General features: G+C 40.0%; 1 protein-coding gene across 1 annotated transcript in view; it reads right to left on the reverse strand.

Moving 5' to 3' along the window:
- ARPP21 (cAMP regulated phosphoprotein 21) overlaps positions 1-18,616 on the reverse strand; it is a 158,531-nt gene that overhangs the window by 19,864 nt on the left and 120,051 nt on the right. Inside the window, exon 19 of the mRNA XM_044455162.1 lies at positions 14,233-14,359. Within this exon, the coding sequence (XP_044311097.1) occupies positions 14,233-14,359 (127 nt within the window). The remainder of the gene's footprint in view (positions 1-14,232; positions 14,360-18,616) is intronic.

The raw sequence follows: 18,616 nt of genomic DNA on the forward strand, positions 1-18,616 counted from the left end.
TCAATATTCCTTGGAACTCAATGCAGTGTAAAAAAATAATTACTTTAACATACTGTAATTGTGATAAACTTTATTACAGCTTCTAGAAAACCAAATGCAGCATTATAGTGTGTGAATGAACATGCCCTTTCTTGCTTCCTGGCATATATAACAAGCTACTTTTCTTGCTTCCTGGCATATATAACAAGCTACATATTTTGCAATGTGTACAGATACTTGAGTGCATGCACATGGCTTCCAGGTTAGAAAGCAGCATGTACTCTTACTGTTTCTTTTCAAAACAATCACAAGTGGCTCTGCCATTATTTTCTGGTGCCCTCTTGCAATTAATTTGAAGAAGAAAAGACATTCATAAAACATGCATTGATCCTTGTATCTTAAAAGGTATAGACAAGCAGAAAACTTAACTCTTGTTAAAGGAATTAACAAAAGTTAAAGGAGTTACAAAAGTGAATCTGTGTAGATCGGGGGTGCCAAATTTACTAGGATCTGGATGGTTCCCCAACCGACCAGGTGATTTCAGAGGATGGGCCATGACCCCTTCCTTGATGTCATCCACTCTCTTCCCTCCCTATTCCCAGGTTGCTTTACTCCATGCCTCTATGCCTCTCCATGCCTCTCCTACCTTTGTTGTTACCCTTCATTTGTATCCCAACCTTTTCTTCTTGTGAAAAACCCAAGGTGGCTTGTGTAGTCCTCTTTCTCTCTGCTTTATTCTCACAACAACCCTGTGAAATATCTTAGGCTGAGAGTGACTGGCCCAAATCCACCCAGTGACCTTCATGGCCGAGCAGGAATTAGGGCCCAGATCTTCCAGGTCCTCAGCTCAACACTCTACGTTAGTTTTGTGTGCTGCTCATCCCAACTGGGTGGGTGTGTGGCATTTAAACAGACCCAGCTGCTACTTGGATGACTGCGATTTCACCGATCAGACGAACAGTGGTGATTTCTCCAATGGGGTCGGAGCTTGGAGTCCTTGGGGGCTCCATGGTCCCATCTCTGCTATAGCTGCACTGACTCATTCATTTCACAGCTCCTACATCTATGTACTGAAAGAAGATTAGAGTGGATTTTCCCTTAGTTTCCTTACTAAATCTTCATAAGATTAAACACTTCTTATTTATGTTGCTTTATTGTATCTTGGTGCTGGGAAAATAGATCATTTTGGGAATTGTGCCCAGCCTTTTCAGTAACACAACCTAAATGGATCCTTATGCACAGAATGTTCATTGCTCATTACTGAGCTTCATTCCATGAACTGGTTCTACTTCTTCTTTGCCCCCACTGCCCTCAAACTCATTTGACTACACTGCCAAGCATCTAAGGCAATCCATATGATTCTTGACAGTGACGCCACAATACTGCCTTTGACATGAAGACATTCAGATGCTCTTAAAGTGTGGTGTAGTGGTTAACAGTGCTGGGCTGGGATTCAGAAGAACTGGGTTTACTTTCCACTCAGCCAGGGAGCTAACTAGGTGACCTTGGGTCAGTCACAGACTCTCAGTCTAACCTACCTCACCAGCTTGTTGTTGTGGGGTTCAGATTGAGAGGAGGAGAATGATGTAAGCTACCTTGAGTTTCTTGAAAGGGAAAAAAGGTAGGCTATAAATATAAGAAATAAAATAAAGTCACATGGTTATCACAACCAACCATACATATTTCTATGGATGCTATTGAGTTCCCTCTTATTCCTCTTTATTCCTAAACGAAATAGTCCCAAACAACATCACTTTAGCTCAGGGGAAGACAGTCATTCTGATAGCCCATCAAACCAGTTCTCACAATGTTAAGATCCTTTTCATTGCCAGTAACTGCTAGCTCAGATCCTGTCTTTAACCTGTACCACACCTGCCATTTTAATGCTCATTCCTCCAGTCTGAAGACATCCTTTAGAGCTCTTCACTGCCTCCTCTTTTTTACTGACTTTAAATGAATTCATGTTATCAGCAAACTTGGACAACTCATGCTCACCCCTAATTCCACTGTTTTTGCCCCTCCATAGCACAGACTGACCATTTCTTTCTCGTCAGTGGTTCAGTGCTAGGCATTGGAAATACTTGTATAAAGAAACAAAATATATAGTCAAACATCACTGGTTGGTGGCAAAGTCTGTTCCTGGCATTCTATCTGAAAATGAAGCAAATACTAGTTGATTAATTGCAACTTGTCTGGGAAGAGCAACATAAGCCATTTTCCTAGTCAATTACAAGCATCTCTCTCAGGCAAACCATTATTTTAACATGCACACACCTGTTTCTTTAATAAATCATAGTAGTCTATATTTACCCAAAGGGTCACATTATGGTATAAATGAGCAGCCTGATGTATTTCCAACTCTACAGTACCTTTGTGTTATGTAAGAACCAAGAATGAATAGCAGACATGAATACATTAGTTTGGACTGCCTTTACAGCAATGGAATAAGACCTAGAACATAAAATGGTAATGAACAACAACAAAAACGCCTGATGCTTATAAAGAGGAATTCACAAGCTTCTTGGGATTGTTGAAAAAAGAAGACAGGGCAGCCATTCTTTTCAATGTCTAAAAAATACTGTTGGAAATGTTGATGCAGAGCCAAATACACGGCAATTCCTTTTTCCCACTCTTTGGGGCTTGCAGCAACAATGCTGATTTTACCATTTTCTCATTATGTTCATCTGCAAAGTTGTGGAACAGAAGGTATTGCTGCACATTATACAGGCAGGCAGTCCTATGGTTTGTAGACAGAGTCTAGAGGGCCACAGGATTTTTCAGATTCCCAGCTCTGAGGATGGAAAACAGGTCTTGACCTTGGAACTGGGGATCCATCCTTGGATTTCACCCCCTCCCTCACAATCAGTGGCTGTTTCTCAGAGGTCATAAGAAAGACCATGAAGAAAGACCATGAAGAAGGGTTCTAATGGGTGTTCCCAGGTAGGGAGCAAGGGAAGGAGGACACTGGTACCACTGAGATACAGTGCATCCTGCCAGTGTTTCAGTCCTCTTCCTCTCCACTTCTGAAGCACTGTAGGGAGGTGGCCGGAATTGACTATCTAGCTACTTTGTAGAGTGGGAAGAATGCAGGGCCAGCTTCACTCCCACACTTTGCCTGCTCTAAATAATCCTCCAATTATAGGATTCATTTGCAAAACCTTGTTCCAGAACAGCTATTTTTTATACTGGGCCAGGACATAGTCATCCATTTATGCTTGGATTCTAGCCTGGGAACAGCATGAGACACATGTCATCTGTTGGGCAAAATGTTGGGAAACTTCTAGACTTTTGACATCCAGACCCAGAAATACTGGACAATTGTTGGTTTAACTCAGGGTTCTTGATCAAATGAACAATCCAGAGTTTCTAGCTCTGGAGTAATGAAACAACACCAAACAGGGTGTTCCTGGGTTGTTGATTAGTAGTGGAAGCACTGGCACATAGCTCATGTGCTCCATTCATCATTGCAGTTTCTTGGTTAAACAATCCAGGGATTGTTCAGTGTTACACCCAAACTGAGCCAGTAGTTAGAATCAATGAACTGGATGAGGAGCAACAAATGAAAGTAAATTTTTTCACCAGAATAATCTGATGCAGTGGCTATAACCCCTCCTGGTCAAAGGTACTAGTCCATGCTTTGATAATCTATTATTTGATAATAATAGGCTCCTCCAACATCTTATATAGGGTGCAGCCTTTGAAGACTGACTGGAAACTTTGATTAGATGAAAATAATGTTTCACAACTGCTAACTGGAACCAGTCAATGGAAACATGTATTATCTATTCTCAAAGAACAGCCCTGGTTATCAGCCTATTTCTGGGCAGAATTCAAAGAGAAGGTGTTTACCTAGAGAAAGTCTTAGGATTTAGGAACCAGAAAGCTTGTCTCTAGATGCTCAGCCCAAGAAAGTTTGCTCATACTTTAATAGCTCTTCAATGCTAAACAAAGACCTTATTTTTTTACAGTGTGACTGGATTGGTTTTAAGTTGCAATATGATTTGTTGATTTTGTTCCATTGCTGTCATTTTTGACCTCTTTTGATTATGCTGTCATTTTATTTCCATTTGATGTTAGCTGTCCTGAAATAGCACTAAAAAGTGAGTGTTAGAAATGGTTTAAATAAAAACAATCCAATCAAATGTAGCCCAACTTAGTACATCCCAATGCTCCAAATTATTATGTGTGCTAGAGCCATTACGACTTTCCTAATCTATTTTTTCATTTGCATGGGCCAGTTTTATTATTATATTATATTATGTTATATATTATTCCTTTACAGAGTGAAACCCTATGGCATTCCTTGCAGTACTACTTCAGCTGTGTGTGGGTTTTTGGAAAAATTTATAAAAATGCCTTCTTTCTCCTCTCCATAGAAAGTGAAATCCTTTAAAAATGTTCTCTTATGTGAAGACAAAAACATCCATTCAATCTGAAAGCTTGTTCGACTTGTTGCTTTGAGATTTGCAGGGAAGATCAATCACATGGATGTATTTGTATCTGATGCAAATTTGTCTAAGGAAAAAGATTTGTTTCTTCTTTGTAGGCTATCATTTAAAATGAATGTAAGTCCTGTTGCATTAATGTGTATTCTGAAAAATGAGGACTGAATAGTTAAATACACAATATTAACCATTGTGTCACACCAGTCTACTATCATAAGAAGGATCCTGCTTCATTCGAGCCAGAACCTACCACAGCTGTGCTTGTTGGTTGTGCTTGCCTTTGGAGTTCTGAACGGCCATCCGAGTGGATGTTTTGGGAATCCAGTGGAATGTTTTGTCTTCACCACTGAATAATCAAAACTAGGCACCTTCATCTGGAATTAGACTGCAGAATCCCCATGTCAGACAAGCAGACTAGAATAAGACCTCTTTCAACATTTCCCATTTTAGAAATTAAGCAATGATAACTGCACATGTGCATATACACAAGTTTATTTTTAAGGCTCGACAGAATTATTAGTATTAGTATTAATTACATTTCTATACTGCCCATAATCAAAGCTCTCTGGGCTGTTTACAGAATTAGATTAGATGGCAAACACTTCAGCTACCACAGACATGTCAATGCTTAAATGCAGGCTTTTTATTTTTATTTTTGGTCTGTTTAAACCATTCTAGCTGAGCACACTTACAGAGCTTCGTTTCAGAACAGCAGCATCAAGGCAATGACCTTCCCCCATTCTCGGTACTGGCTGTAAATGCTAACAATACCTTATTAAAACAGATACCTTGCCCTTCCTCTGAGACAAACCTCTGGTCTTTGTAGAATATCCACAAACATCTATCATCAAAAGAAACATATATATTTTAAATATGTATCTGCCTCAGGTAATTGCAGCCTATTGACAAGAGAAGCTATTGTAGGCAGTCAATTGTTCCCTGCTCTCAAGAAAAAAGCAGAGATTATTTTAAAAGGAGAGAGATAATGTGTTTGAGTAACACACAGGAGCATTTGAATAAGAATATGCTACTTTAGGTCATAGGAATATTGAAATGAATGATAATGCCAACTTTTCTGCTCATAAATTCATTATACCTGTAGTCATTCCATTAAGGCAGAAATGTTGAAAAGAATTCCCAAACCACTGTATCCTGTGTTAATCCCTCAGTGCCTTAATTTCTCCAGGCTTCGAAATCAAGGTAGTTCAGGCAACAGAGTAGAATAGTGTTAAGTCTCTCTCTTCTCAGCAGAATCCTTTCATTTGCAATCTAATGCAGGCTGCACAGAATTTACATGGGCTGGATGCAATCGAACCATCACAGGGGGCAATCAGCTTCTGTATTTGCACAACTGATGCTGTGGTGGGATGGAGGAAGGTGTTTCTGAACTGACTGGTCCTCAGTGGTTTTGGGTTCTGCAGCCAGTAACTGGCTATAGTCCACTGAAATTAATTCATGGATTGTCTACCTAGCTCTATCCAGTTCCCTCTCAAAGTCTCTGAGGGAAGCCCTTATTATTCCCAGCAATTCTGCTGGGAAACTGGGAGAATAAATCCCTGCAGAATAAAGTTCTCAACCTGCCAAACTATTGCGCAGGAGCCCAATTCTGCTAGGAAATAAGGTGCATGGCCATGACCCTCTTTGTACACCTCATTTCCTAGCAGATCCAATTCTGCTGGAGCAGGACGAGAGCAATCCTGGCAGTTTGTGCCCATGTGCATGGAGAAATAGGCAGGACCAGGATATCTGTGACAGGCTCCGCATGTCGTGAGTGGAGCCGACTGGAGCCAGGGGTCAAACTAGATGGCCTAGGAGACCCCTTCTGACTCGCTCTGTTTTCTATGTTCTATGACCTGTAGATCCTGCCTAGTCTTAGTGCAGCAAGAAGTCTTTCTGTCCAGCAGCCAGATTCTGGTCTGAGTAGCTCTAATTTGAACACTCAGGCTGGTTGTAGCTCATGTGATTATGTTCTCTACTGGGGAGGAGGGAAGACCACCTGCTTCTGTATTTTGGTCATCTCCATAGGCACATGCAGAGAGGGAGGGAGCTCAGTCTACATAATAACCAGCTCTGAAGGCTGGTTATGAGTGCTACCCATGCAGGCAGGAATGTTGGCAACCCAAAGGCTGCTACCATGTGCAGAGGTTTCTGCCCTCAGTCTTCCATGTATTCCAAGACAATAGTCTGTGAGCATGACTAGAGCACTCATCTCCAGAAATGGCAAGCAAAACCCACATCTCTCTTCTTCTTTTCTTTAAAAAATACAACCCATCAGCCAAGTTTATTTCCATTCTGAGCATCCTTAGCTTCACCCACAGTCCTGCTCCTTCCTTTCAGCAATCCCAGGGAGTTCTTGTCTCACATTTTGTGAAATTCTGACCTCGGGCTATTCATAGATTTTCCTTCATTAAAGAACACAAGAAAACTGCCCCGATGTTTCTTGTCCCCATTCTATGTCACATGCCTCAACAAAAGTACAACTAACCCAGAAAGAGTATTTATAAAGTCTCATCATACTGTTAAGATGTTTGCATTACAGAAGGTACATGATTCATTCACTTCTAGTTTGTTCCTCTTTGTATCTGACATAGTAATACTCACATACTACAAATGTGTTTTCAGGGGCTGTAAAGTTTACATCTGAAAAATATTTGGAAGACAAACCTCTGTATAAATAGACAAAACCTCTAAGCTGCTATGGTATCACCCCCAAGGCTGATTCCATCTATTTGGTGTGTGTGTGTAGGAAATAGATACTCATTTTATCATGCAGCCAGTAAAGTGATGCTTCAATGGCTTCAAACTATTCACAGGGAAAAGTCAAAGTTCAAAAATAAAATACTGATAGTGGCAGAAATGCAATTTATATAGTGCAACCTGACAAGAATATAGGAATACTGTTTTTATCTTTCTTGTTCAAGAAACCTGGCATTGTCTGACAGATTTATTTGCTTAACTAGATGGCATTCTTTAACTGGGAATGCTGGAAAAACAAAACCAAATCAAATAATCAGGAAGGAGAAATATCAGATAAATTCCAGAGTTCAATGAATAGTCTGCAAATATTAAATGAAGCTGATGTCATCTATAATTGTGATAATAAATAAAGCTGAATAATACTTTGAATCAGGGTACCTAAACTAAAAAAGGAAGGAGGTCCTGAATTTATCTTCTGTATCTTTCTGAATTTATCTTCATATCAATGTAACATTCTGTAAAGAGCATTCCTAATTATCCAAATCTTGTTTATTTGCAAAAGAGATTTAAATAGCATTGCATATCCTTTCTGTTTACATGTGGATCTATAAATCACCTTTCAAAGTGATTAGATTAAAATAAATAAAGGGGAAAAAACCAATGAATGAAAAAAACATGAATGAATAGTGACACACATTAAATAGAAGCATGACAATCCTAATTACAGAAAGAGGAGCCAATCCAAAAGTCACAAGTATACAATTAAAATTAATAGAACAAGTTAAATGATAAGCTTCTAAAATTGTATTCCAATACAAAAAGTCCTCAACATGCTGGCAGGGGAAAAAAAATCCACAAACTAATAATCAAGATTATGAGCCATCTCTTGGGTGTACCTTCCAAAGTGTCACTGCTTAATCTGTCAGCACAATAAACATCTTTATTTTGCTTGTAAATTGTCCTGGGAAGGGCAATTGGCCCTGAAGAGCCTTGTCTACTATAAAGAAATGTAATAAAAGGAGAAATGACAGTGTGGAGTATAAATGAAATAGCAATAAGTTAATTAAAGAAAGGGTCAGCCAAACAAGCACACAATCATATATTGTGATCTTATGATATAGAGGCCATGTACTGCATGACCAAACAGGAGGTTAATCCAAGGCCAGACATATATTTTTGATTCTTAATTCTGAAGCAGAAATATGGTTGGATTAATTATTTTTTAATACTGCACAGGCACAGGTGGGCAGCTCCCATGTAATGGGCCATGGGGCGTGACTAAGCATACCGTTACACACAGTTCAATTGATCCCACTTTGTTCCTTCTACCAGTGGGAGTGTCAAAATAACCCAGAAACTCTCTTGTGCATGGCTTGTTCAGAGTAATCCCCAAATGGGGAACTTTGGCTTTCTGCTCCCCTAACAAGCCAACGTTAGCTTATGATTTTGATTTGTCTGGAAAGGAATAAGCTAGCGTTCACAGTTTGGATGTCATGAACCAGCTGTTGGCTCCTGAGAACATGGGAAGCTTAACTGAATAGCTGGGTAAAATGCTATAAAAATACTCCCAAGGTCTCAGGAGTTAACCTCCCCTCTTTGAGATACAGCATTGGGAGCTATCAAGAATTATGGCCTCGAGGACACTGGAGGTAACAGCGATGATCAAAATCTGGGATAAATGGATAGTGCCAAGGACTGGGCCTTCACTTCCCCAGTCAGCTGACCTAGGCTAAGAGGGATGGGGAATAAAGCCTGGGAAACTGAGACACTTTTTCTTCCTCTTTTGGAGGTTCTGTCTGTTGCTATTTCTCCTTGCCAAAGAGTGCTGTGCTATCTTGCATTGCTTGTGCTTGTGCGCAGCAGAGTATTTGAGTGTATAGCTGAGGCTAGGCTGAGCTTTGTTCTTTTTCTGTCGGAGGGGGCCAACAAGGCCTGGGAGTTGGGGGTTCTTGGTTGCTACTGTCCAATTTCCCTTTCCCCCCTCCCTTGCCCTTTTATCTTGCTTTATCCTTTTAGCATCTGTGTTTTAGCACCCTCTTCCCCTTGGTATTTTATCCTTTTAATAAAATTGTTTGCTCTCCAAGCTTGCGTTTGTCATATGCTGAATACAGTCTCTGGTCCAGGGCTCTGGGGCCTGAGAAACTATGGGCAGGATTTTATCCTGTTGTCCAGGGAAAAGGGGAATCCCTGATGGCTTTCTGTTACGGTCATGTGAAACAAACCATGGGCAGAGAATCAGTGGTCTGCTCTTGCTAAGGAACAGCATTCTAAAGAATTCTGGCTTATCACAGCACAACAACCAAGCCACTAGAGGATGTCTCACCCTCTCTGCTAGCATTGAAAAATACACAGCATGGATCAGCTAAAGTTAATTGTTTAAATACTAATTGTTTGAAGAGCTAAGCATACAATACACTCTTCCACTTAGGGTATGACCTTCCATATGTTTAGAAAGGAAAAAGTCCTACAATTCCCCATGTTGGGGATTGGAGGTCTTTTTTCTATTTTAACATGCATATGTTTCTGCCCTTGGACCAGCTTAACTTGACTGTATCATTCCCACAGAGCTTTGCTGAAGACTCAGTCCAAGCCCTGAAGCAAAACCAATTTTACTGCCTTCTAACTGCAGGTCTGATGCTGTTCCTGCTATCCCACACTACAAATAAAAAGACAACAAACATGATCTAGGGATTTTGAATAAAGCAGATTACCCAGAATCAAATAATTATCCACTGGCATATGATCTCCATAACCTTCCTGTGTGAATTGTGATAATGCACAAATTTAAAGCCCAGAACACTAATTATGCAGCAAATCTTGTCTTTTCATAGGTAGATAATTTAAGCAGCAGTCTTCCTGAAGTCAACCCTATGTGAAGGATAGACATCTTTCCCATTCCCTACAGACAAGCCATACTATTTTGAAGTGTGTATGCGTGTGCACACACACACAAGTCCTCATCCCTCTTGCAAAATGATTTATTGCTGTCAGATTGTAATCTAATTTTAGGTGAGCTCATCTTTTGTTCCTGCCTTGGAGCCATTTTAACTTGATATTGCTCTCCTACCACAGCTGTATGAAAATACATAGTCCCTCACACATTAAGGATGCTATACTGACATTTTGCTTCAGCTGTAGAAGTCATCAATATTGTTCTACTCATAAGCAGACTTTTTCTGAGCAAAACAAAACAAATTGCCTGTATCAGAGCTTGCCTTGACCTCTGTATCCCACAGTGGGAAAAAACGATCTGCTCTCACAAGCTTGCAAGAGAGAGAAGCACTTTCAAGACTGCAATAAGCAGATGAACTTTCTTTTTGTAATACAGTGTTCAAGCTCCTAAGGCTCAGAAAGGCTCTTGCATTGCATTTGCTATTCTGCTGATAGGCACTGCTTTCATTCCCATGGGTTTCACCATACTGCTTCATTTTTCAAATTCCCAGCATCCCTCAACAAGAACAAGTGCGACCAAATCTTCTGGGAAGCTGCTTGAGGAAGTGTCATCAATCAACACAGTTCCACAATTACCTCCTCCTATGTAAGAGATCGCTAGAGCAGCCTCCCCCAACCTGGTGGTCCTCAGACACATTTGGACTGCAACACCCAGAATTCTTAGGGGCAACACTGGGAATTCTGGGTGTTGTAGTCCAAACGTGCCTGGAAGGAATAAGGTTGGGGAAGGCTGTGCTGGAGTGTTTGTCTGGGTGCTTTGGGCTGAAAGCTCACTGGGTGACTTTGGGTCAGGTTAACCTACCACACAGGGTTGTTTTGAGGATGAGGTGAAGAGGATTATGTAAGCACTGCCCTGGCCTCCACTCAATGGGGAAAAAAGATGGGATATAATTGTAACAAATACTAAATAAAACAGTATGCCTCAAACTGTCCACAATGCCTCTGATGTTGCTGCTTTGCTTCTGTTCTGCTCATTTTTTCGGCTTAATTCTGACAGGCTTGCACAGGTCTCTGTATGCACAAACATGTCATCAAAAACCCTTTACCCATTCTTTGTAGCTTTCATAAACCACACCATGTTGATATAGTTCATTATAATGGCTTGGTTTTACCAAGATAGCTTTTCATGCACAAAGGAAACGAACCCTCAAAGAATTCTCCTCCAAAGGTATAAACCAGGACTTCCAGACTCCTCTTAATCTGTCTAACATTTTATTAATGCAAATAGGGACATAATCCTATGTTCCCCAGCCGTTGTCTGGAGGCCTGTGGGATTATTTGGAGTCCAGGCTCTCAAGTTCCTGTAACCACAAAGCCGTGACCCCAAATGTGTGACCCCCTTCGAGCCAGCACAACAGAATTCAACTGATTGCCCCCCTGAAGTGGAAATTAGCCTTGATCGGGCAAAAGGGCCGTGGTAGTGAAAGGAGGAAGGAAGCTCCAGCTTCCTTCCCTTTCCCTCTGTGGTGCTTCATTTGATGGCAGAAAATGGCCCTGTAGATGAAACGCAGAGTGCAAGGCACAAGGCAGCAGAGAGCATCACGGCACCATGTGTTCTCTTTGCATGCACAGAAGCTCCACGTTTGGAAGCGTACATGCATTGGTGTGCAGGGACTAGGTTAATACCCTAAGAGAATAATCCTATACATGCTGAGAGAGATTAGGGCCTGCTAGGAGTGGAGGATTTCTTTTCTTGGTCCAAACATACATAGGATTGTGCCGTTGTATGTAAGAACTGCAGTTGGGGGTGGGTGTTCAGCCACTGAGAGATGTTCCTGCAATGGACAGAACCCATATACACAAGACGCATGGAGGGAGAGTGGTTGGAGACAGGCTCAACATATGCTCTTTCTGCTGCTACGCATGGCTATAAAGGAAAGCAGGTTCTAGACCATGTATTCCCTGTGCTAAGGTCCAGGAATGGCACCAGGACACAAGACAGATTTAGATTTCCCCACATATCAAAGGCTTCACTGTTATGAGAATCATTTCAAATTGACTGTCCTAACAGAAGATGTCATCTTAAGTCCGTCTGCAAATGTACAGATACCCTGAAAAGCAGTTAGTTGCAAGGGACATAATATGGAAATCAAGAACAGGTAAATTATACATGGAAAGAATAGTAGAATGTAGCTACAGAAAATCTGCAATGAATGAATAATAGTGTGCGCTCCCATGGAGCAACTGACCAATATTCACAATAAGGACAGAAATATTGAAAATTTAGAAGTTTTTATATTCTGGTCTGAAAATTATCTTTCAAAGATAAGAAGTCATCGATAGGAGTTCTCAAGCACAAAAAGTACCAATGCCCCACACTATATTTCCAAAAATGTAGCATTTTTGCTAAAATACAGTATATTAGATAAATGAGTAATGAAAAACATTTCCTTATGATCAAATGACTTTTAAAAGTGGAGTCAATATTGTGTCAAATATGCTTTCTTTAATGGAATTTCCACATTATTGATACACAATTTAACTAATAAACTAAATATGTAGTAAAAATCACAGAGCAAAAGAAAATAATTTCATACAATATACTTTGCTTTTAGGTTAACAGACCAAATGTGAATCAGTAACAAAAATAAATACTAAATGATGTTGCTGAGACAAATGAAGCAATATGAGACACTCAATTTTTTTAGTAAATGAACCCTGCATTCAATTAGATACAGAAAATGTAGAAAATGTTAACGCACACCATAGTAAAGAAGCTATTAAGCTAAGTAAAGGAGTAGAAAAACACTTTTGATGCTCGTGTTACATAAAGATCACACAAATCAATTATACATGATTTGTTGGGTTAGTTTAACATGAATTATGAAAGGATTACAAGTCAGTCTCCATTCCACTACAGAGATATTGAAGGTATGGATGGGATGACCCCTCCCCTCCAACTCAAAATGTCTAGACTACAGAAGACTTCAAAGTCTTATAAGCTCTGTGGACCAAACTGTCTTAAGAATAAGGTGTTGTTAATTATTTCATAAATTAACAGAAACTTCCCATTAACAGATCAGCAGCCTGGAACCATGCAATAATAGACTGATAGGGAACACACACCACTTTCCTTCCCAATTAGTTAGTACTTGTTAGAATCACGGAATAGGGCAGCAGTAAAGTGGAGAATTAGATGATCAATTCTTCTTTCTCTTGTGTTCTCAAGAGCTGTTTAATAGCACTGCCACGGACACCTCACCAACCAGTGCAAATAAAGCAACATGCATCAGCAGCTTTCTTTCTGTGTCAATCCACAATTCTTAGGAGCGACGTGACACAGTAGGAAAAGAGACCGGTTCACTGTGAGACCTGCTACTCACTCTCTTACAGTGTAACGGCCCCCCTTCCAACTGCACATCACTGTAGGAGTCTATACCAACAGGAGTCTATACAGACTCTAGAGAACCTTGTAACCTGCTGTGCTCGTGATGACTAACACAAACATAAGGATTGGAAAATAGCATAGCATTACCAAGGTTTACAGCAAAGTTCAGGAGGCTATCTTGGTAGTTCAGAGACTCAGCCTTGTGTGCTGAAGTAACCTACCTTTTAAAAACTAGTTTTAAAAGATGCAGGCAGTTCAGAAAAAGATGGTATCCAAACATTACTGAAATAGGAGCAGATCCAGTAATTGTTGTTTGCCCCATCTTTGACCCAGCATTTTAAGGACTGAAGTGCTTGATGACATTTTGCCACGCCAACAATAGGGCAAATGCTCGATAGATATTTAGTTCTATGTTTTGAAATGAGATATTTTTAATCTTTAAGACCATTATGATGGGAATCAATGATGGGAATCTCAAAAACTACCTTGAAAACAAAAAGAGGCAATAGGGTGCATTAAGGAGAAGAATACATTTTTCCCATCCCATATTAAAAATTGAGGTAGTGATAATCTGCCCATGTCTCTCTGAATTTTGCCACCACCATAATGGATTATGCACACACATCCAATAAAAGATTTTCTTTTTGGAAATCCAAAGAGCCTAGATGAGCTCCAGCAGAAGTGTCTTTAGGGACTGGCATGATTGGCAAAGACCTTGTGTTGGTTTGCTTTTAAAAACAAATTTGGCTCAGGGCTGCATCTATGAGTTTACCCAGACACATGGCAGGAAGGAGGGATCTGGCTGAAGAATCGAGTAATAGATGCAAATACCTGCTTGCTGCGTAGTCTGTGGCATTTGTGGACTCCGCTGCGCATTGTACTGAACTGAGGCCATGGGTCTGTACTGCTGAGTTGCTGAGGTAGGGTATTGACCAGATGGGTAATAATACACAGACATCTGTGGAAGATAAGAAGCACTGAGCATGTATTATAAAACTTTAAAGCTATACAACAAACTGCACACCCAGACAATTCAAAAACATTTATGAAATGCATGGTTTGAAGATTAGAACGTCTCCTGATCTTCTTGGGAAAAGCTGTCCAAAATATTTTATAAAGCATAGAAATTATTCTGTTAAGTGGAATATTACACATTTACAGGTCTATTAAATATCCTCAAAGTATCAACCACAGGAACAGGAAAATACCCTATTAAGAAATCTAAGCAAGGAACTGTACAACTGTTGTTCCCTAGGTTTGCCATAACTTCCTGTAAAGCACCACCAGTGATGCATACTGTTATTCAAAAAGAATAGAACATCAGAGACAAAATTGCAAGGGCAACCTGCTTCTTGAAGCAGGGTTGATTACAAAGAAGAAAGGAACAGACAGACCAAAGGAGCCAGATGAGTAGCCAGAGATGACTCACTGTAGAAGCCAGGAAAGGTGTAGGAAACCCTACTTCACAAGATAGATCGAGTGATGAAAGGAAAAAACTGATACTGCGAGAACTTCTGAAGAAAGGCTCATGGACCATTGCTTCTTGCTCTTTGTTTTTCAACAATGTGCTGTCATACCATTTCCTGGAATAAAGTGGGAACTTTACAGACGTATTTAAATATGAATACCACTATTGAGTGCAGGAGTGAGTTGACATGGAAGAAGGCATTGTAGGGATCCATGAGCCCTACAATGACGCACTAAGCATACAGACCTTAGCAAGGCTGTGATTACACCCAATGTCAGGAGATATTACAGAAAGAGGTCAGGAAACTGATTTTTTTTTTCCTTTAAAACAGAAAGCTGCATTAATTAGCTTTTTAACATTTTATTGAGCATACTGTTTCAGCCTTCCCTCAAATTAAGCCTTGTTTAGACATTCAAGGCTACAATCCTCAATTTTATTTTCTCAGGTAATACAATATAATTAATGCTTTAGTTACATACAGTAATAAAAAAACAGCATCAGTAAATGATTTCATAGCAATAGACAATGCAGAGAACATGGAGATGGGGGAGCGCTGTTCCAAGGGGAGGGAATAGGCTGGGAGAAATTGCTGTAGCTGTCTGGTATAATGGGATGAAGCAACACTATTCATAATGTGATGGTTGGAGCTGGGGGTTTTAACTAATTATGGCTGATGTACACAGTTCTTTGCAGGATGGATAAAAAGAGTTGGTGGATCAAGGACAGTATACATTTCTGAAGGCCAAATGAGAGCCTGGGAATCCTAAATTAGAGAATATTGCTAGTTGCAATGCAGTGGGAATGAACTCCTGACAAATGTTTGATCTCTGAAAATAATGATCACCTAAATTGCTGTGTAATCATATGTATGTTTATTCAAAAGTTCAATGCATAGTTCTACAGAGTTCAGTGGGCTTACTCCCAGATAAGTGGATAAAGGATTGCGGCCTAGAAGTCTTGTATGGATAAAGGCTTGGGCAAAAATGATCTGGTAAGATGCCATGTACCTGGATAAGCTAATCATGATGAGCCATGCAGGATATAACACAGATTCTGACAAAAGGACAATAAATAGTAGACCTTGTAGTCTGAATCAGATCAAGTCAGGGACTTTCAGAAGTGAAGGAGGATAGTAACAATTGCTGACAACAGTACGAAAAACAACTACATGTATGGCCTGTACATTAGCTGTATTCAGGCCTTCTGTAAGCAAGTAACAATCACACGGAAGGAGGTACTGAAGCCCTGTCAGCTCTGCCATCCTGCAGTTCATGTGTTTTTGCAGATATCTGAAGAAGGAAGCTGCTCACATCTGCATTTGCTTCCTCTGAGATGTGGAACTTTTCACAACAGTGGGGCGGGGGGGGGGGACCTACACAGGTAAAGCGAACTACAGACTACCCCACAGGGTGTGCACAGCAAAAAGATGGAGCTGCCTGAGTCGTGATGGTGTGGGTGGGACCAGTGCATGCCCTCCATCAAAACAATTACATGGAATAATGCCCAAACAGAACTACTATTATTGTTTTAGTTAGTCATGTATTAAACGAACAATGACAAAAATGACAAAGAACAGCTATAATTAAAATTAGAGCAAAGGCTTTAGTTTTGGAAAAGTAGGAATATTCGGCAAAACAAAACTGATGGGAAAAAAAGAAGTTTCTAATAATTTAGTTGTACCTCTTTTGCTATGGGCTTACTTGATAAAAACAGTGACAGGAGAGAGCTGCAATGCAGTGGAAGGACTTGTGCTTTGAATGAATGAGATTCCAGGCCAAATCTTTCTCATTTCCTGGATCTGGGAAAGGCTTCTCTCTGAACCTTTGCAGACCCATAGCCAGTTAGAATAGACAGCACTAATCTTGAAGTTCTGTACATTTGACTCCCTTATATCCCAGCTTCATCTCTGTATGCTTACTCTTTTCTGACAGCTCAGCAATGAAGACCCATGGAAAAACGAACAGAAAGGCAAGATGTGATGCAGAATGTAAGGATTTCCCTCCGTGTAATAATTACAAATAAATTACTGCACTTTTGATATTGAAAGAAGTCTTAGATGGCAGGTCTACATCCCTAAAACACAATGAGTATTCTTAAATAATCATAAATTGGTAGCCTACACACAGCAATGTATAGTTACAAAGTATTATACAAACGTAAATCAATTTATCTTTGTAGAATTTAGATACACTTATACAGAGCTAGCCACAGGGAAATTATTATTTAAATTGACTGGAAGAGAATGCATTTGTTACATACTCCATTTAATGGCTATCAAAGCAGCCATTGATCATTCTGAAGAATGCTGTTTGCTGGATGCAGCATTAGGTGGAAAGAAATCATATAATTTGGGATGATTAATGGATATCTTTTGACAGTAACCAAGCATTCATAATTTCTCCAAGAACAGACATTACAAATAATCAAATGGGGAAAACAACTCAATCAAAAGCATAATGGGAAAGCGGCAGCATGATAACAGTCATATTATTTAATCATTCTATTTATGACTGCATTTCTACCAAAAGGGGCATTACAGGTGGCTAATGGCATTCAAGCTGTAGGGAGTCTACCAGAATTGGCCAGGTTCAGTTCAAATATTATCATTCTGTAGATCTGCCAAAGGCCTTTTCCAAACTTAGGACTTGAAGAAATGTAAGTTCACACAAGGATTAGTTCTATCAAGATCAACAGGTGGACAAGAAGGATATAAAGGATTTCCATATGCAGTGAAAGTGGTTTTTGTGCCAGGTGCCTTGGGATGCAGCAAACTCTGATACTATCATGCATGAAGTTCACCATGCTCTGATGCTTCACTGGATTTTTAAAAATTGTGTGTGCATCAGTAGTAAGAGTAAAAGAGATACACTTATCCCTAGACAGCTGTGTTGTCATGGCACACTAGAATATCTTGGCGTAATCAGTTTTGGTACTCTTGGTCTGGATCACACCTATATGTTCCCAGTTTTGCACCCTGTTCACAATTCTTTGCTGTGGCTCTATCAGTTAATCATCTCCTAACTCAGGCAGAGCATGGATGCTTGGGAGTCATTCCCTCATCATGACATTTTATTTGGATCTTTATGCTATCATACTGACTCCATGTGCAAAACAGAAACCAAAAGATAAGGTCTTCAATGGGCATGGAGAAAGCATCTATTAGGTACATGCACAGCTTGCTGCATCACTGCATAGATCCATGTAAAGTGAATGCCACATGGTACTAGTTTTGTATGCATGATCCATACTGAAAACTGTGTCAGTGGAGTCACTGTAACACAACATTGTCAGCCATGCATATAAGTGTCAGAAAAACAACAATAGTGTGTTCTTTTGCTTTGCTTTTCATTTAGCAACCTTGCACATCAGGCTTTATCACAATAAGAAGCCGCTGAAGCTCAAACTGATACATGAATCTACAAGAACTTGCTGAAGAGCAAGGACATTTGTGGTACTGCTATTTCTGAAGCCTCGAGTCTTTACTCCACAGAGTAGATTTGACTGAAAAACAAAGATTTGTGGGGTGGAGACATGACTCCTTCTATTCTCATTAACACCATGTTTTTTTCCAGCTCTTCCCACTGCTCATAATTAACCAGAGGAGCCGTGAAAGAGGTCACTGTGGCTATTGGTCAAATACTGACATAATGCTCTTGGGCTGAGGTTATGAAACACGTCGGGACAGAAGTAAAAGATCAGAGGGCATGCAGCATATTTTTTTCCTGAAGCAGGGAGATTGAAAAGGGC

This window comes from Varanus komodoensis, unplaced genomic scaffold (genome assembly GCF_004798865.1).
Source record: "Varanus komodoensis strain SLA01 unplaced genomic scaffold, ASM479886v1 scaffold10, whole genome shotgun sequence".
Lineage (NCBI taxonomy): Eukaryota > Metazoa > Chordata > Lepidosauria > Squamata > Varanidae > Varanus > Varanus komodoensis.